The following is a 20,324-nucleotide window of genomic DNA, read 5'->3' on the forward strand; positions in this document are numbered from 1 at the left end:
GTCATACAAAATGTCTCAAGTTATATTGAGGAAGCAAATAGACAATTACAAGTTCAAGTACATTATGAAAAATTGATAAAAAATCCCATGGAAGAATGGACATGTGAGTATCATTCCATGTTATTGAACTCGAAAGACAGGGGTCTATTGGATTTTGACGAGTACAGCTACCTGAAAACGGATAACCCAATCATGGCAACCATATACTTTTTACCAAAAGTTCATAAGTCACTTGAATGTCCACCAGGGAGACCGATTGTGAGTTCGATAGGATCACTTTTGGAATCTACATCAAGGTTTATAGATATTTTTCTTATGAACTATGTAACAAGCTTACCTTCTTTTCTAAGGGACACAATGGACTTTTTACAAAAAATTTCCACATGTGAATGGAGACCAACTTATCTAATGGCAACCATCGATGTTGCATCGCTCTACACCTCAATCCGCCACGAGGATGGCATTGGGGTGGTAAGGAAAGCACTTGAAGCACGTTCTGTGAACTTACTTGAACATACAACTATGTTACTTGACATGCTCCGCTACTGTCTGACCCATAATGTTTTTCTGTTTTTGGGGGGGACATACCTCCAGAAACAGGGGACTGCTATGGGGACATCATTTGCACCCACTTATGCAAATCTTTTGATGGGGGCATGGGAGAGCGAAGTGATAAAAAGAGATCAAGAGAATCCGGAGGGGCCCAAAATTAGTCTTTGGTGTCGTTTCATAGACGACTTGTTTGTCATATGGGACGGAAATGAGAACTCACTAGAAACCTTTATTGGATCTCTAGACAACAACAAATATAACTTGAAATTCACTTCAACAATCAATCCTCACTCCCTGATCTTCCTAGATGTGGAAATTTCTGTGAAAAATAACAAACTTTGCTCCAAAATCCACAGAAAACCGACTGCATGTAATAGCATTCTACATGCAAACAGTGGACACCCTATAAGACTAAAATGGAGTATTCCATATGGCCAAATGTTGAGAGCGAAGAGAAATTGTTCCGAACAGGAAGACCTAACAGAAGAAATTCACAAAATGAGCGCAAGATTTCTAGAAAGGGGATACCCTGAGGAAGTAATCTCTTCTGCACGAAACAGGATGCATCTAAAGGACAGGACTGATTTATGAACTCCAAAAAACAAGAGGCCTAAGATCAACCAGGAACATGAGACAAGTCAAGGGAATGAGGTAACCAGACTCATTATGGACTTCAATGATCAGAGTACCAACATGAAAAAAGCCCTTCAAAAACATTGGCAAGTCCTACTCTTGGACGATACTTTAAAAGAGACCTTAACAAAACATCCAAGTGTCACATATCGGAAGACCTCTTCCCTAAGGGACATTTTAACACAAAGTCATTTGGAACTACGGGAAGAGAGTAAACAGACGTGGTTAACAACACCAGGCTTTTGGAGATGTCACAAATGCAAGGTCTGTGAGCACGGAACAAACATCAAAAACTACAAATTGCAAAACGGCAAAACGGAAACAATTCAGGACCACATTACATGTGACTCAAAGTGTGTGGTCTACAGGCTACAGTGTCCTTGTGGCAAGTTTTATATCGGGAGCACTGTGAATAAATTAAAATTAAGAATACTTCAACACCTGAGGGCCATTAAGAACAAGGACCCATGCTACCCGATGGCCACACATTTTGCTAAATATCATCAGAGTAATCCCGCCCTACTAAAATACTCAGGGATCAAGCTGAGCAAAATCTCATCGAGAGGCGGTGACCAAACTGTACAATTAAGACGATTGGAATCCAGGATGATATTGAGTATGGGAACTGAGGTGCCGTTTGGGCACAATCTGGATGCCGAACTACATGTACATCTGTAGATTCATATAGATAGAAATTGATGAAAGTACAGGACTGGAATCCTTCACTATAGAACTGTGTGGATTAATGTATATAATGATGTGTTAGATGTTGGATACAGCACGCTCTAGAAGCCATTATGAGTTTAACTAATCTAAAAAAATCCTTTTTCTACATACAGGACATAACTGGGGAAGGTAAAAGGTAATAAACTAACTGAAATAGGGGATATAGAACGGTTGATATAGTACTTTACAGATATTATGTTTTCATATATCCTAATAATCAAGCGTGATTGGCCAATGGTTGAAAATGACTTAAATATGTATATAATTGTAAATAGAAGATTTGAATATCGATTACAATTTGGAATGTTATACATGTATTTAGGAAACCTCTTTTATTTTTATTTTGGCTAAATAATGGAGAAGTTTACAACAACAATGAATTCGGAATTCACCTTCCCTGTTATATAAAATGAGTACTTTACTGAAATGAATGAGGAAAAAGTTATTAGTTTACTGTACATAGAGAAGGATTAGAACAATTAGATAATTGTGAGATTGTAAATACTTTATTATTAATTTTTGATTATGGTAAAGGTTAAATACGTACTTCACGATAATTGTAAATACTCACAAAATGGCCATGAGTATGTGCTAGCCAAGAATTGACTGTGCAGGGTTGAAGGTCTAGATGACCCTGGAAATAGTAGAGGGTACTTATACACAGCACTGTATTTAAATTAGGTCTAGACCAAGGGACTCTATGGTCCAGTTGAAGGCAGGAAGCCGAAACCCGTAGACCGTCCATTTGATGCACTTTGCTTTGCACATGGTGTGTAAATAAAATAGTGGAGAAGCTATCTGTTGCTGTGCCATGTCTTTATCTACGAGAGTCGTGGGGAGAAGAAGCTGATGCAATATATATATATATATATCAATGCTCGAATGTGTCCACCTTTGAGTAGCACGCGAACAGCAGCTTGGTTTATGTATAGGTGAGGACGGGGATCCACTCGTAGACGCCGCTCCGTACGGGATCTGCCTGACGCGTTTCGAAGCTCCATCTGCTTCTCTTCAGGGGCTTTAACGGAAGCGGTGTGCGCAACCGCCGACCCACTTCCCCATTTTATGTATAACACACCCACCGATGGGAGGCTCAAATGAGACTGCATTCTGGGAAGTGTGGTCCGGGAAGCACATAATCAAGTCCGGTATGGACTCCACAAGTGGGCCCATCCTCGATTCCAAGTACGACTGCTGCTTCACATTAGTGACCCCCAGGGTACCGGGGTGGTGCATACTCCGCGGCTGGACGCCCGCGTATAAATCAATGCTCGAAGGTCTCCACCTTTGAGTAGCACGCGAACAGCTTCCCGGACCACACTTACCAGAATGCAGTGTCATTTGAGCCTCCCATCGGTGGGTGTGTTATACATAAAATGGGGACGTGGGTCGGCGGTTGCGCACACCTTCCATCATATCCATCATATTGCATGTTATTTTGAAACTTTAGGTATTCACAGGTGCCCATCCAAGCCTCCTTGTTAATATGATTCAATCACGACAGGTAGTTCTCAGCAGCATCCTTTATTTACAACCCAATGCATTTCGAGCAATTACTTGCTCTTCGTCAGGGGTAGCTGCTTACGTGCTCTCTTCATTTAAAATGCAGGTTCCTCTCAAGAGCTTGAGAGGAGGCTTGGATGGGCACCTGTGAATACCTAAAGTTTCAAAATAACACGTAATATGATGGATATGTGGAACGGATGGAAATGTTAAAAAGAATATGTCAAGGTTGAAATATGGACGAATTAGTATCAGAATAAACGGACAAGCTTAAGGGGGATCTGGTATCCCTAAAATAAAATGCTGTTCACTAGGGTGTGGAACGTAAAAGCTGCGTTCCCCACTAATGGATTTTGATTACATTGCGCGATGGCAAGGCGAAGCCCAGGTTGCACGCAAAAGGTCAAGGATGTTTGAACACATGGATTATGGATTATCTTGAACAGTTAGGTGTGCACACCACCACATTAATCTTTCTCAAGGCAAGCACGAAGGTGCAGCAATGTCAGCAAAAACCACAGTCCCCATATGCTAATACATTTTATAGGCCTCCGGTGTGCCTCCCTGTTGGGAAAACTTTTGCAGTGCATACCGGAACATGTGTTTCATTTCTCCTTTTTTTTTTTTTTTTTTTTAAACAGATTTTATTGATAGATCACATAGAAATCGCAGAGCTCTGTACCCCAGAGGCAACTGCCAATCATGTAGATACACATAACGCATTAATATCAATCATGTCTTTTACATCAAAAACCATAAAATGAATGCAATTAACAACCCTCCCTCCGCCCCCCCCCCATCACCCCCAATCCCCAACCCTCCCGGATCCCTCCCCCCGCACAGTTTCAAACAATGTCAGCAATTTGTGTACACACATCCATCGGCACAGCACGCTCAGACATCCAGTATCGGGTCCTGTTCTGGCGGAAGCTTGAGCCAAATGCCCCTGAAATCAGCCCAACGTTTCGAGATTTTATAATGTTTCTGAGGGCAGCTCCGGGCAAGAAATATGGTCTTCTCCATCCCCATACAAAAATCTAGCCCCCTCTTCCACGCCACCAATGTCGGAGCCCTCGGGTCCTTCCTCGCCTCCGCAATATATTTCTTTTGGCAACTGTGAGTCCCAGTAACAATAAATGCCTCTTGTAGAGGTTTCCCCCCACTCCAGCCAACACATGCAACAGGCCCAGGCGAGGCGTGCGGGGGAGCACCCATCCAAGGACCTCATCCAAGCCATTCCAAACCCCATTCCAGAACCTGTCTAAGTGGCCACAAATCCACACTGTGTGAAAGAAAGTGCCCTCCTCACATCCACACCTAGTACAGACCGGGGACACAATGAGGTCCACCTGCCACAGCCTCCGCCGAGTGAAATACACCCTGTGCAGGTATTTGAATTGGATCAATCTAAGGCGGACAGAAATGGCCGCTCCTCTGGGGCCTGCCAGAGCGTCATTCCAGTCCTCCTCTTCCAACGCTCCAACATCATCCTCCCAGGTCCCCTTCAATTTCTGCAAGTCGGAAGAGCAATGCATAATCAGGGATTGATATATGCGTGATATTTTTTTGGTCTCGATGTCTCCCATAAAAACCCGAGCCTCCAGCGGACTAAATTCAGGAAGAGATGTCAATCCCACCAAATATGGGGCAATGGCATGTCGGAATTGTAAATAACGGAAGGACGGAGTGTGGTGCATATGGTATTCTGCACTCAAGTCCTGGAACGACTTGAGCGACGTCCCCGCCAAGACATCTCCCAGTTTAGAAATTCCGATACCGTCCCACCCCGCAAAGCCCCGAAGGGCCGCCAGGTCAGGGAAATGGCCATTTCGCCAAAGAGGAATTTCTTCAGTCAGGGTCTGCCACCACCCCATTCGCCGCAGGGCTTGCCTCCAAACATCAAATACTACCTGTGTCACTGACGGCAGTGCCTGGCGCCTTTGCGTCGCGTACAGCAACGTGTGGAGTGTGTGGGGCTCCATAAGGAACCGCTCCAGCACATAGGCCGGGTCTCCCCTGTCCCCGTACCACCTTGCATTTAATACGAGGAGATGCGAAGCTTGGTAATATGAGCGAACATCGGAAGTCGCCAAACCCCCACTGTACGTCGATCGAAAGCACATGCGTAGCGCCACCCGCACCGAACCACCCACCCATAGGAATTGTCCCAGAATCGAGTCCACTTGCCTAAACCAGGAGGGTGAGATAGGATAAGGATGGTTTTGCAACTGATAAAGTAGTCTAGGCAGGGCCACCATTTTAAAGATGGCCGATCTACCGTAGATTGTCAGTGACATGCGGGACCATACTTTAATATCCGTCCGGGTGCGCTCCCAAACTGGCGCCCCATTGCGCTCCCTGGATACAGCAGAGATCTCGGACAGGAACACCCCAAGGTATTTAATGCCTCCCACTGCGGTCTGAAGGGCCGACGCCCAGTCTCCGACTGCCGGGCCATCCCCCAGCACCCAAAGGGTAGATTTGCGCGGATTGACATAGAGGCCCGACGTCTCGCCAAAAATTTGTAAGATATGCATAAGACGGGGCCCGACCTATTAAGGTCCGTTAAGAAGAACAGGACATCGTCCGCATAGAGCGCGATTCTGTCCGACAGACCGCGCTCCCTCTCAAACCCCTGCATCTGCGCATCCATGCGGACCCATGCAGCCAGCGGCTACATGGCCAAGGCGAATAAGTAGGGCGAGAGGGGGCAGTCCTGCCTGGTTCCCCTCCCTATGGCAAAGCTCGGGGACGACACCCCTGCCACACAAACGGAGGCCGTCAAATCCGTGTACAGCAACCGCACATAGGACACGAAAACGGGCCCCAGATTTAGTCGGGGCAGGAGCGAGAACAAATATATCCAACTAAGCGAATCAAACACCCTGTCCATGTCGCCCAGGAAAAGCGCTGCCTGCACCCCAGTGGAGCGGACCGCCGCCACGGCAACATGAGCCCGCCTAATATTATGCCGCGTCGCCCGTCGGGGCATGAAGCCAGCCTGGTCAGGGTGTATGAGATCAGTGATATATGGCAGCAACCGATTGGCCAACGCCTTGGTCAGGACCTTGGCCTCCACGTTCAAAAGAGAAATTGGACGGTACGAAGCATGCTGCTCCGGGGGCCGACCAGGTTTGTGAAATACCACCACCTCAGCATGTCTCCAATCTGAGGGGTATGCAGCCACGCTCCCTAGCCTCTCCACCACCGCTCTATAGTGGGCCCCAAGTTGTAAGTGAAATTTCTTAAAGAATTCGCTGGGAAAGCCACTAGGGCCTGGGGCCTTACCAGTGTTCAACTCCTTCAAAGCAACACCCAACTCATCCTCCGTCAGCGGAAGATCGAGGCGGTCACGAGCCTCATCCGAAACTGCTCGCGGCGGCAGATCAGCTATAAATTTGTCAATCAGTTCCACGGAGATGCATTCATGCGGGGCACACAGATTGGCATAGTACGTCGCAAAGCTCTCCGCTAGCGCCCTAGATTCTGTAATCAGGGATCCATAGCCATCTACAACCCTCGGAAGCGGATCGCTCCCCCACCTCCTCTCGTGGTATCGTACCTGATAGGCTGAATACTGCCTCGCTATTAATTATATTTAAACACCTAGCTACGCCGCGCTCTGCAAAGCGGCTGTGCCTTGCTATCCTTTTCAATTTTATTGTAATTGTGGTGTGCTTCGTAATTTTCCCTGTACAGCGCTTAGTAGCTTGAACTGGTATAGCGCTTTCCTCTGCTGGCCTGAACTATTCTTGCCCTCATAGCGCTCCAGTTTCATTATTGACCTCATTGTTGGGAACCCTCGCAGCATCTGTTTACCTGAGCGCCATTTGGTGTTTATTTTCGGCCCGTCCCAGACCCTCCCTGCACCTCGCTCCCGCCTCCCAGCCGCCCCTCCCACCCACAGAGATACAGGCTGCGCTGGCCCTCGGGGAGAGCTGTGACCGCCCTGCTGCCTCCAGAAGCGGATCGCTCCCCCACCTCCTCTCGTGGTATCGTACCTGATTGCTGAATACTGCCTCGCTATTAATTATATTTAAACACCTAGCTACGCCGCGCTCTGTAAAGCGGCTGTGCCTTGCTATCCTTTTCAATTTTATTGTAATTGTGGTGTGCTTCGTAATTTTCCCTGTACAGCGCTTAGTAGCTTGAACTGGTATAGCGCTTTCCTCTGCTGGCCTGAACTATTCTTGCCCTCATAGCGCTCCAGTTTCATTATTGACCTCATTGTTGGGAACCCTCGCAGCATCTGTTTACCTGAGCGCCATTTGGTGTTTATTTTCGGCCCGTCCCAGACCCTCCCTGCACCTCGCTCCCGCCTCCCAGCCGCCCCTCCCACCCACAGAGATACAGGCTGCGCTGGCCCTCGGGGAGAGCTGTGACCGCCCTGCTGCCTCCAGAAGCGGATCGCTCCCCCACCTCCTCTCGTGGTATCGTACCCGATTGCTGAATACTGCCTCAGTATTAATTATATTTAAACACCTAGCTACGCTGCGCTCTGCAAAGCGGCTGTGCCTTGCTATCCTTTTCAATTTTATTGTAATTGTGGTGTGCTTCGTAATTTTCCCTGTACAGCGCTTAGTAGCTTAAACTGGTATAGCGCTTTCCTCTGCTGGCCTGAACTATTCTTGCCCTCATAGCGCTCCAGTTTCATTATTGACCTCATTGTTGGGAACCCTCGCAGCATCTGTTTACCTGAGCGCCATTTGGTGTTTATTTTCGGCCCGTCCCAGACCCTCCCTGCACCTCGCTCCCGCCTCCCAGCTGCCCCTCCCACCCACAGAGATACAGGCTGCGCTGGCCCTCGGGGAGAGCTGTGACCGCCCTGCTGCCTCCAGAAGCGGATCGCTCCCCCACCTCCTCTCGTGGTATCGTACCCGATTGCTGAATACTGCCTCGGTATTAATTATATTTAAACACCTAGCTACGCTGCGCTCTGCAAAGCGGCTGTGCCTTGCTATCCTTTTCAATTTTATTGTAATTGTGGTGTGCTTCGTAATTTTCCCTGTACAGCGCTTAGTAGCTTAAACTGGTATAGCGCTTTCCTCTGCTGGCCTGAACTATTCTTGCCCTCATAGCGCTCCAGTTTCATTATTGACCTCATTGTTGGGAACCCTCGCAGCATCTGTTTACCTGAGCGCCATTTGGTGTTTATTTTCGGCCCGTCCCAGACCCTCCCTGCACCTCGCTCCTGCCTCCCAGCCGCCCCTCCCACGCTCCGCCCCCTCCACTATCCATTTAAGACGGATGTCCCAACGCGCAGCGGCCACGCGCTACGGCCGCGCCGAAGGTGCGCCAAAGGTAAGCCCGTCTACGCCCGTCCGCGCCTGGCCCGCGCCCAGCGCCAGACCCCCTGGCCCCCGTACCACCCACCCCACCCGCATTACATACGACGCCACCACCCTCTTAGCCCTAAACCCCGGCCGTCTCCCCAACTGCGTCCAAGCCGCTCCTGGACACACCCATGGACCCTTCTCTTGCAACTCCTGCAAGTTCGACGGCACCAAGAACAACTCCTCATCCACGAACACAAAACGGATATCTGACACCAACCACCTGCAATGCATCCTGCTCAACACCCGCTCGGTCCACAGGCACGCCATCGACCTTTGGAATCTACTAGACACCATCTCTCCGGACGTCGCCTTCCTAACAGAAACATGGATGAACGCCTCATCAGCCCCAGACATCACCATTGCCATCCCGGAAGGCTACAAGATCATCCGTAAGGACCGCAACAAACAAACAGGAGGAGGCATCGCCATCGTCCATAAGAATTCCATCCGCATTTCAACTAGCTCAGACGTCCACCTTGCCAGCGCCGAACACCTTCACTTCCAGATCCACACCAACCCCAACACCACACTCCGAGGCACCCTCCTCTACCGACCTCCAGGACCCCGTGCACAATTCAGTGACGACATCACTGACTTTATCACCCCACACGCCCTCCCCTCCCCTCCGAGGAATACATTCTATTGGGAGACCTTAACTTTCACCTGGAAAAGAGCAATGACAGCAACGCCACCACCCTTCTGGACAATCTCGCCAACCTCGGACTCAAACAACTTGTCACTACCCCCACCCACATTGCAGGTCACACACTCGACCCTATCTTCACCTCCAGCAAACATGTCTCCTTCAGTCACACCACAGCTCTCCATTGGACGGACCACAGCTGCGTTCACTTTATCTACAAAAAGACCACAACCCACAACCATCCTCAACCTACTCTGCGAAGAAACTGGAACAAACTCACCCTCGACCAGATCTCCTCATCGCTTCTTCAAAACCCCCCTGCCCACTCCTCAAACCCCGACCAAGCAGCCATTAACCTCACCCAATGGCTATTCAACAGCGCCGACATCCTAGCACCGTTGAAAAAACGCCAAATCAAACTAGGCAGCAAAAACGCCTCCTGGTTCAACGATGATCTTAAGAAATCTAAGAAACTCTGTCGCTCCCTCGAGAAGGCCTGGAAAAAAGACCCAAACACCAGCACCAGGGACGCCTTCAAAAACGCCACCCGCATACACCACCAACTAATCCGGACTGCCAAGAAAGCCGCATTCAAAGACCGACTAGATAACAACGCCCACAACAGCAAGGAATTATTCAACATCGTCAAAGAATTTACCAACCCCTCAGCCAACTCCAACGACATCACCCCCTCTCAAGCCCTTTGCGACTCCCTAGCTTCATTCTTCCACAACAAAATCGCAGACATCCACAACAGCTTCGACAACCAACCCGGAGACCAACCCACCCAACCTTCTACAGGACCTTCACCCCCCTTGAACATCCTCAATGACTGGAACCCAATCTCCACTGAGGACACCATCCGCCTGATGAACTCCATCCACTCAGGATCCCCCACAGACCCATGCCCTCACCACATCTTCAACAAAGCAGACTCCATCATAGCACCACACCTCCGAGACGTCATCAACTGCTCCCTCAACTCCGCCACCTTCCCGGAAAGCTGGAAACACGCAGAACTCGGCACCCTTCTGAAAAAACCCACAGCTGACCCCACCGAACTCAAAAACTACCGCCCCATCTCGCTCCTTCCATTCCCGGCCAAAGTCATCGAGAAAGCTGTCAACAACCAGCTTGCCGCCTTCCTCGAAACCAACAAATCCCTCGACTCCTCACAGTCCGGCTTCCGAGCCAAACACAGCACTGAGACCGCCCTCATCGCAGCAACAGACGACATTCGAACTCTACTGGAGAATGGAGACACAGTCGCCCTCATCCTCCTCGACCTCTCCGCAGCCTTCGACACAGTCTGTCATAGCACCCTATTACAGCGCCTCAGAAACATCGGAATTCAAGGAAAAGCACTGGAATGGATCACCTCGTTCCTCACCGGAAGAACCCAAAGAGTCTGCCTCCCACCATTTAAGTCAGAGGCCACTGAAGTCATCTGCGGCGTGCCACAAGGATCTTCACTCAGCCCCACCCTCTTCAACGTATACATGAGCCCCCTCGCGGCCATCGCACGCCAACACAACCTCAACATCATCTCCTACGCTGATGACACTCAACTGATCCTCTCACTCACCAAAGACCCTAACACTGCCAAAACCAACCTACATGAAGGAATGAAAGAAGTTGCCGAGTGGATGAAGCACAGCCGTCTGAAACTGAACTCAGACAAAACAGAAGTCCTTATCTTAGGTACCTCCCCCTCCGCCTGGGACGACTCTTGGTGGCCAGAGGCCCTTGGAAAAGCACCCATCCCGACGGACCACGCACGGAACCTGGGCGTCATCCTGGACTCCTCACTCTCTATGAACAGACAAGTCAACGCTGTTTCATCATCTTGCTTCAACATTCTTCGCATGCTCAAAAAAACATTTCGCTGGATCCCCACCGAAACTAGAAAAACGGTCACCCACGCACTGGTCACGAGCCGCCTGGACTACGGAAACACCCTATACGCCGGTACCACCGCAAAACTCCAGAAAAAACTCCAACGCATCCAGAACGCTTCAGCCAGACTCATACTAGACCTCCCACGTAAAGACCACATCTCTGGTCACCTGAAAAACCTCCACTGGCTCCCCGTTAATAAGAGGATTACTTTCCGCCTCCTAACCCACGCACACAAAGCACTTTACAAACTTGGACCCGAATGCCTCAACACACGACTTTCCTTCTACACCCCCTCCCGCCAGCTACGATCCTCCAACCAAGCCCTTGCTACTGTACCTCGCATCAACAAAACCACCATGGGAGGAAGATCCTTCTCCTACCTGGCTGCTAAAACCTGGAACTCACTTCCCACTCCCCTTCGCCTCACTCAGAACCACCTAGCATTCAGAAAGCAACTTAAAACCTGGATATTCGACAAGTAATTCCCCACCCTTCTTCAAGCGCCTTGAGACCCTCTGGGTATGTAGCGCGCTATATAAATCATTTGACTTGACTTGACAGTCTATGAAGCATTGTCCCTGATTTATCGCCTCATGGGTATATTCGACTGCGGGTAGCCATCCACATCTGCCGTGCCTCCTCCAATAATAACGAGGCGTAAGATTGTTGAGCAAACAACAACTGCCCCACTGTCTAGCCTTCACCTTCCAGGCTGCTTGCGGCGCCGCTCCAGGTCCCTGATCTCTGCCTCGGCCCGATCTAAGTCCTCCCTACACCTCCTCTTAGTCGCCGCACACCAAGCAATGTCGATGCCCCTCAACATGGGCTTCATGGCCTCCCATAAAGTCGCCTTGTCGGCCACCGTCCCCACATTCTCAGCCATATAATGGGCGATGGCCTCCCTCATGTGTATTTGATAGTCTACTAGTTGCAGATGCCATACGGAGAGGCGCCATTGAAATGGCTGTCGCCGCCGATCTAGACGAATAGTAACGGTCATTGGGGAATGGTCCGACAGCCCACGTGGCAGTATATCCGCAGTTTCAACCCTGCCCTGAGTTGCCGTAGGGACAAATAAATGATCCAGTCTACAGAAGGATTTATGGACTGCGGAAAGAAAGGTATACTCTCGCCGTGTACCATGGACGTGCCTCCAAGTATCCCTCCGGCCCAGATTCCACATCATATCGCTCAACTTGGTACCGCCGGCTGCCACTGTCCCCCCCCCCCCCAGGCCTGTACCTATCTTGTGCACCGTCTACAACATCGTTCCAGTCACCACCCACTACTGCTAGTACATCTGGGATATCCGCCCACACCGCAATTATCTTTTCCACCAGAGACCACTGTAATGGGGGTGGGGCGTAGACGCAACCAAACACGACAGACTCCTCCCCCAGGGCTCCCTGGACAAATATGTATCGAACTTGCGTATCTACCCATTGACTGGTATGGACGTATGGAACCCTACGATGTACGAGAATGACCACCCCTCTGGAGCCCCTAGCGAAGCCAGCATGAAAGACCTGAATATAACCATATCGTTGGAGGCCAAGGGTTTTGTTACATAAAAGGTGTCTCTTTTAGCATTACTGTATCCGCCCCCGCTCGCTTGGCCTGCTTCAAGACCGCCCCCCGCTTAATCTTATCCAATACTCTCCTCACATTCCAACTGAGGACACGAAGTGTGCCCCTGGGCCCATCGGCCCATCGGCCCCATCATCCGGGCATGACATCAAAGACCTCCCGTATCAAAGAGCCACCGTACGCGCCATGTATGCACACACTCAGCCACCACTGCGACATCACTAGGACCGTGCATCCCCCCGTTTCAACATCAAACATTTCCCCGTACCCCCTACCCCCTCCCCCACCCCATACCTCAAAGAACAAAGAAGCACCGGTCGCGGTGTAGCAGAGTCTCCACCCCCAACTCGAGGTCTATGACCCTCCACCCCAATGGATCCCCATAAAACTACCCATCCCCCCAAAAACTTTCAACTACCAACCCACAACTAGTGGGTCCCCCCGCTCGTAGGTATCCCTCCCCCACCCCAGTCACCCACAAGGCACTCACAGGAACACTCAGGCGCCTCCAACACGCTACCCCCCCAAATTTGACGGGGCCCCAACTCCTCCCAGGGCAGGACCCATAATCCATGGAGGCGAAGACAAACAGAAACAAAGGCATCAACCTCATGTCACTCTAAGTATTCAGGTGCCCTTAGACTGTTTCCCGGCTGCTCCCGCTTCCTTCTCCAAGGCCGCACATGACATAGACCGCTGCCGGGACCTGGACCTCCAATTGTCGTTGCGCCGTGCTTCCCGGGGGGCCGCGCCTGTGGCCCACCATGAGAGGAGTCCGAGTCCAACCCTGGAGGCATATGCAATTTTGTCAGTCCAAGTAAATACCTTCTCCGGGGAGTCCAAGAAGTGAGTGCGGGATTGATACACGAACCTCAGACAGGCCGGATACAGAAGAGCGTATTGTATTTTCAAGTCACGCAACCAGGCCTTGGCCGCAGCAAATGACTGTCGTTGTTGCTGCATCATGCGGGTATAGTCTGGAAAGATTAGGACACAATGGTTTTCGTATAGCAATGGTTCCTTCACTCTGGCCTGCTTTAGGATCATGTCTCTGTCGTGGTAATTAAGGAGCTTAGCAATCAGTGGCCGCGGCCGTGCCCCTTCTGGCGGCTTTTGCATGAGAGCCCTATGCGCTCGCACAATTACAAAGCAACAGGATAAAATGCCAGGCGGAAGCCAACTCTCGAGCCACCGCACCAAGAAGCCCTCCATGTCCCCCGTCTCACAGCCCTCTGGCAGGCCAATAAAACGGAGGTTATTGCGCCTGGCGCGCCCCTCTGCATCCTCCACCCGAAGCGCCAGGCCCTTCTGAACTGAGTCCATGCTGGCCACCTTGCGCTTAAGAGTGGTAACATCGTCCTCTACTCCAGAGATGCGTGTCTCGGCCTCGGTAATGCAGGAGACTGCATTCCGCAGATCCTGGCACTGCAGAGTGAAATCCGACCCCACAGCCCCTATCTTTGCATCCAAAATGTCCCGGGATTGTGTGATGGCCGCCATAAGTGCCGCATTATCCGGACCTGCATCATGAGGTCAACCGGAGGCCCCCGTGTTTCCACTGGGCCCCGTGAATTTGTCAATCGGGCCATGTTTAGGGGCTCATCCACCACATGCACCGCGTGTCATGGCCGCCCAAGTGGCCCCGCTCAGAGGCCCGCCGTCTGAACCCACTAGATCGTAGCTAGCAGTTCCGCCTCAGCGCCCACCGCGGCCCGATCCGACCGCCGATATGTCGGGCCAGGAGCCCTTCTGCTACGTCCGCGACCAAGAGCACGTCCTGCCCGGTCACTCCAATCCAAGGGCATCTCTCACTCTATCGACTGCCGGCGTGGACCCCTGCGAATCACCGCTCCACCACCAACCACAACCAGAAGCGGGCCGAAATCACAGCAACTGGCCTACAGTGACCACCGTCCCCTCACCCGCAGGGAGGCAATCTGAAATAGATCCAAGGGGGGGCCCCGGGGCCGTCCACTCCGCCACAACTATCGCCGCGGCTCGACCTAGCCGCCGTGTATCCCGCCCCAGGCCCCTTCACCGGACACTGGTCACCAGTCCTCCCCTCACTTCGACACCATGGGGGCACTGCACACCTCCTTACCGTGGACGTCGCTGGGCCCACGCCACTCGGAACGGTCCGCCTCCAGTGCCAGGGTCGGGCAAAACTCAGAGGGAGCGCTCCAAGCACCAGCCCCCACCTCACTGTCCAGGCCGGAGGACCCAACTCTGCCCGTGCACCCGAAACTGGGGCCCGTCAGCCCCCTTGGGTTCTGCTCCGACAGTGGGGGGGCGGGAGGATGTAACAGGGGCCGCGGTGGTCCTGCAACGGCCCCCTGCAAGTGCTCGCTAGGACTAAGCCCCCAACGCCTCCTCGAGTCCAACGCCGGGCCTCGCAAAAATTGAGGTCCACGGCTCTTTCTAAGAGCACAGGCCGCACTCTCCTCTGCCGTCTCCCAGAAGGCCGCGTGGTGTTCCAGCGTCAGGGGCCCCCCAGCGAGCCGCTTGTTCCGTAGAGGGAGGCCCCACTGCAGGATCAATGAGGGGAGGGCTGCCCTGCCCTGATGGGATCGCCTCCTCTCCAGGGCCCGACTGTGCCGCACCTCCCCGCCACTATAATGCAGCGCCGACCCTCCAGGCAATGGTCACGCCTTCCAGCGGGGACCCCAGGCACCCCCAAACAGCTCAGGGTCCAGCACGGTCCTCCGCCGCTGCTGCGGGCCCATCGCTCTTCGTCCATGCCCCGGGGGCCGCCGCACTCCTCCGGCCGGGGTCGCCAAACTCAAGCACCCTGGCTGCTGCAGGCCACATACGCCTCCCTGCTGGCGCTCGCCGTCCCCCGGCCCCCGGGACACCAAAGCAGCCAAAAAGTGGCTGGCGGAGGCCCGTAAACCTCCGATACAGGATGCCACCCTCGGGGTAACTGTGCTGCTTCCGTCGATGGCACAACAGAGGATTAATGTATGAAGAGGCAAAATCACTCTGAGTCCCACTGGAGGGCTTACACTGGGTCCGTAATTAACCGTGAATTGGTCCAGAACCTACTGAAAGGTTAAAATAAAGGAGAAATGAACCACATGTTCCAGTATGCATAGCAAAAGTTTTCCCAACAGGGAGGCACACCGGAAGCCTATAAAATGTATTAGCATATGGGGACTGTGGTTTTTGCTGACATTGCTGCACCTTCGCGCTTGCCTTGAGAAAGAAGCAAACCGCTTCGAAATGCATTGGCAAAAGGACAGAATTATCGGAGGGGAATTGCTGTCTTCATTAAGAAAATAAAAGGCTGTACCTTATCTGATGTGGAGTGCGTCCTTAAAGCTGGGGAATTTTTGGAAACAATATATATATAAATATATATATCCTTCCCTTCATTTCAATGTCACTAAAACAGGTATATTATTTTTTCCAGCCTGTTGTCCATTTATGTCCCTACCCTCACAACCAACGACTCTCCGGCACTGTCCCTCCTTAGGCTTTCTCTGCCTCTACCTATGTAGTGTGTTATTTTTTTCAACCCCTTTCCCTCCCTCACCACTCACATTTTTAAGGCTCATACTTGTCATTTTCAGCTCTATAATCTCAGCAACACGTGTCTCGATCTTCCTTTTCCCATTATAGAAATTCAAATTTTTACTTCTATTCGTTCTTATTTGGACTTCCGATCTTCCTTCTTACTTGGATTAACTGGATAGTCTCCAGCTCCTCTCCATCTGTTTTGATTTCCTTTAAAGGTCTCACTGCAAAGAGCTGTAGCTGTCTTGGCAACCTAATGTTACTTTTACTTTGAAAAGTACATTTAAGAGGCAGTAAACAGATAGCAGGTTTTGAGCCTACTCAACTTTGGCTTTTATGGCATATTCATGATTTTGCTTTGCTTGGATAGACTGTCCATCAAGGCCAAGACATTTTGTAGCTCAATAATTTGTGTTCCCAATGGTGATGGTGCTCAAGTAGTCCTTTTGTTATACTGCAGAGGCAACATGACATTTTCTTTTAAGCATGTACTCACTTGAGGGCATTTAAACTGCAGGTTTATGACTGTGTGTACTACATGTGTCCTGCATGTATTGGACTATTCAGGTAATAGTGCCTGCAAGGGATTCTTTTAGATATCAATATTTTTTTAAAGATATATGAAATAAATGATCTATAAGCCCTGATAAGTAGCTTAGTACAAACAAATGTCAAACATGAATTATTTGATCAAACAATGAATCAAAGGTAGAACTGAAAAAGATTCAGTAAGAAAGAAAATTCAGCATGAGTGTATGCTTAAAAGAGTCAAAATGTATATAAAAAAGCTGTGTTATATAAAAGGATGCAAACTATAATTCACACAGAGGCAAAAGTAACTGAAATTAACATTATATCATATAGATCTTTCTGTCAAGAATACTTTTGCCGTAACCCATCTCACATATTGAACAACAGGAACAACATAATTGACTATACAATGAATATTTCCTGGAAAACTAATCTTTCCTTGCATTCCAGCATTTTTTATCATATACTGAAACCTTCCTTTAACAAAACCTATTTGTGTTGCTTTTGTCCCTAGTGCACTTGATGCTGAAAATGAATACTTGGTCCAAGAGGCGCTTGATCGGCTTATGGAAGGACGGACAGTCTTGATCATTGCCCATCGTCTCTCTACTATCCAAAATGCTGATGCTATTGCTGTTCTTGACCAGGGAAGAGTCGTCGAACAGGGCAAGCATGAAGAACTTCTAGCCAATACAGATGGACTATTTAGAAAATTAATGGAGAAGCAAGCATTTCTCAGAAATACTGCTTTCAGTGCCTGAAGACCAGATACCTATTTTAAACACAAAAAATAGAGAAAAGACTTGAACAGAGAATTTAATTTATGCTACAAGGAATTATATTTTATATGTAATTATATTTTCCAAAGACTTGAATGTAATGTGTGCTTTTTTATTATTCTGAATTTGTAATAAATGTGCATTTTAAATATTGACTTATGTTATTACAAATTGATTATCCTCTGACATGGTTTGTGAATTCCATTAAAAAGCGATAAAATAAAATATGGATTTATTCATTTTTCCACTGAAAGTCCTTTGTAGCTGCAATACATGATAAATCTCATTTACAAATCTGCATGTACGTATCAGTTGGCAGCATGTTTGTGAAAAAAGTAGTTCTCGGTTTGTAGTAAAACTTAAGTGTTGCAAAGCCTTCCTATAAAAAAAAACTTTAAAGGATTTTTAAGTGTAAATAATTATTACTGATATTAAGTCAAACAATACAATAATATATGTTTAAGACCTCATCCTTTTTTTGAGTTCAGGTCTCACCTAAATATTAAAAACTCTATTGGACTCCAGTTCTACCCGCATTAATGATATTGAAATTCCAAAAATCCTAATTTATCAGCTTGGTGGCTGTGAATGCGATATAGCATTGCACATGCCACAGCCAGCAATGAGTACAACCCGTTACCATTTCAGTTGTTTTATTTATCCATATTGTTCAATGAGTGTAAGAAAGTAGTATTGGCTTTCATGGTTACCCACACTATTGCTGGTATCAGTGTTATTTTTGACTAGTCTGACTGGGATACTGCTTATCAGGATCCCAGTTGCTGTGTTTTCTCCCTTAATTGATATGGTAAGTACTACTGTAACACTACAATTGGCTACTTGTGTACCCTTATAAGTCCCTAGTATATGGTACTAAGGTACCTAGGGCATACGTACACCAGGGGTCACCCTTGGGTTGCAACATGTATTGTGCCATCCATGAGAGACCACTCAAACTGACTACAGGCCTGCCATTGCAGCTGGTGTAAGTTGGTGGTAGCACCACTTACGACAAATGTACTTTTTCTTATATCTGAGGGCACTATACTAAAACCTATAAGTCACCCCTTAGGCAGGCCTTTCAATCCTGAAGGCAGGGTGCTGGATTATAAGTCTGGGGTGCCCCGGTATAGGTAGCTAGTAACAAAAAAGAGCTGGCTCTAATCAGTAAGGCTGAGCCTATAAGACAACATACCAAGGGAATATGCCAATACTGATAGGGTAGTTTCACACACAAATGGCGTCCAGAAGAGAAATTCAATTCAAAACTGGGTAATGCTATTTAATAGCTATTTCTTCAACCATATAAACTTGAAAATGCAAAAAATAGTACTTAGTACATCATTACAATTAAGGAATTGCAAACGCAAAATAAAGAAAGGGACACAACAAGATAAAATCACAAACACACCTTCACTGATCAAACATATCACAGTCATTCCACTTGCATTCACACATTCATACAAAGTACTCCGCACAATCTGGAGGGTTCAGTATACCAGTGTGAGGAGTAAGAGGGTCTGCTCTCTATTCAGCAATAATCTGTTAGTTTCCACCTCCAGTACCCGTATACTGCAGGAACGATGTATGGCCCGATCCACTACCCCTGCCCAAGTGTCACTCACTAGATGGTAGACCATGAGTAAACAAATGAGCAAAGGGGAGGGGGCGGGAAAAAATAACAAGGGAAAAGGACAAAGAGATTGCTTCCACCCGAGTAGGAAAGGCCAGGGGGTTCTTTTCCTCCACGTCTCTGCACCTATAAAACAAGACACTCCTTTACTTGTCTGCTCTTAAGCTATAACAACCCTCATCCACCTTGACCCATGACCATGCCCCACCACTACAAAATGACCTCCTTACCGATCTTTAATGCAGGATGCGTCTTGTGGAGGAATCCGATGAGTTAACACGATATCCAGAGGAGAGGCCAACTCAAAGTAGTATAAACAAGAAGCAATCTTCCCATAAGGACAAAAACCCGCAATAAGGGGGAAAAAGTCGAATAAACAACATAAAAAACCCCTTACACTTTGTTTGAAATAAGGAATGATCGGAAATGCAAAGAGCAAGGCCACAGCAAGAAAGGGACTCCCAGCGCGTTCTCCGTGTCAACACGGAAGTACCAAAAACGTCCAAACCGGCACAACAAAGCTGATAGGATCCAAAACTACGCGGAAGTAAAGCGCGTCTCAGTTCGTGCTATCGCGCTATGCCCTGTACTCCACAGTAAGCAGTCCAATTTCGTCTGACATTCAAGGTCCCCGTGCACAATGAGGGAGCTGGAGCCCCAGCACCCCCTGTCAGTCCAAACACAGCAGCGCCACGAGTAACGCCAGGAAACACCACAAGGAACAATGAGGAGGAAGGAGGGACCAATAAGGAAGAATCAGGGAAATCGGAAACAATGGAAAGGTCCAGGAAAATGCACACGAGCCCGTGAGCAACAGCTGACTAGATCCAAAAAACGGCCAGAGTCCGGGACCTGAAACCAACATAGAAAGATACCAAGCACCGTGCAAAGGGCGGACCCAGCTTATATCGCCTCAGGTAAGTCGTGTGATATTAGGAGCATGGTCATGAAAAGGAGACTAGCCTCGAAACCTAACAGTACCCCCCCCC

At 49.1% G+C, this 20,324-nt stretch overlaps 1 protein-coding gene across 2 annotated transcripts in view; it reads left to right on the top strand.

Annotated features, from left to right (window-relative positions):
- The window catches only part of ABCB10 (ATP binding cassette subfamily B member 10), a 1,632,094-nt gene extending 1,614,167 nt beyond the window's left edge, over window positions 1-17,927 (top strand). For both annotated transcript variants that reach the window (XM_086927071.1, XM_086927070.1), the window contains exon 13: window positions 17,438-17,927. In XM_086927071.1, coding sequence (XP_086783197.1) covers window positions 17,438-17,446 — 9 coding nt within the window. In that variant the 3' untranslated portion in view covers window positions 17,447-17,927. The remainder of the gene's footprint in view (window positions 1-17,437) is intronic.
- The last annotated feature ends 2,397 nt before the right edge of the window (window positions 17,928-20,324 follow it).

The sequence above is a fragment of the Lissotriton vulgaris genome, chromosome 6 (genome assembly GCF_964263255.1).
Source record: "Lissotriton vulgaris chromosome 6, aLisVul1.2, whole genome shotgun sequence".
Lineage (NCBI taxonomy): Eukaryota > Metazoa > Chordata > Amphibia > Caudata > Salamandridae > Lissotriton > Lissotriton vulgaris.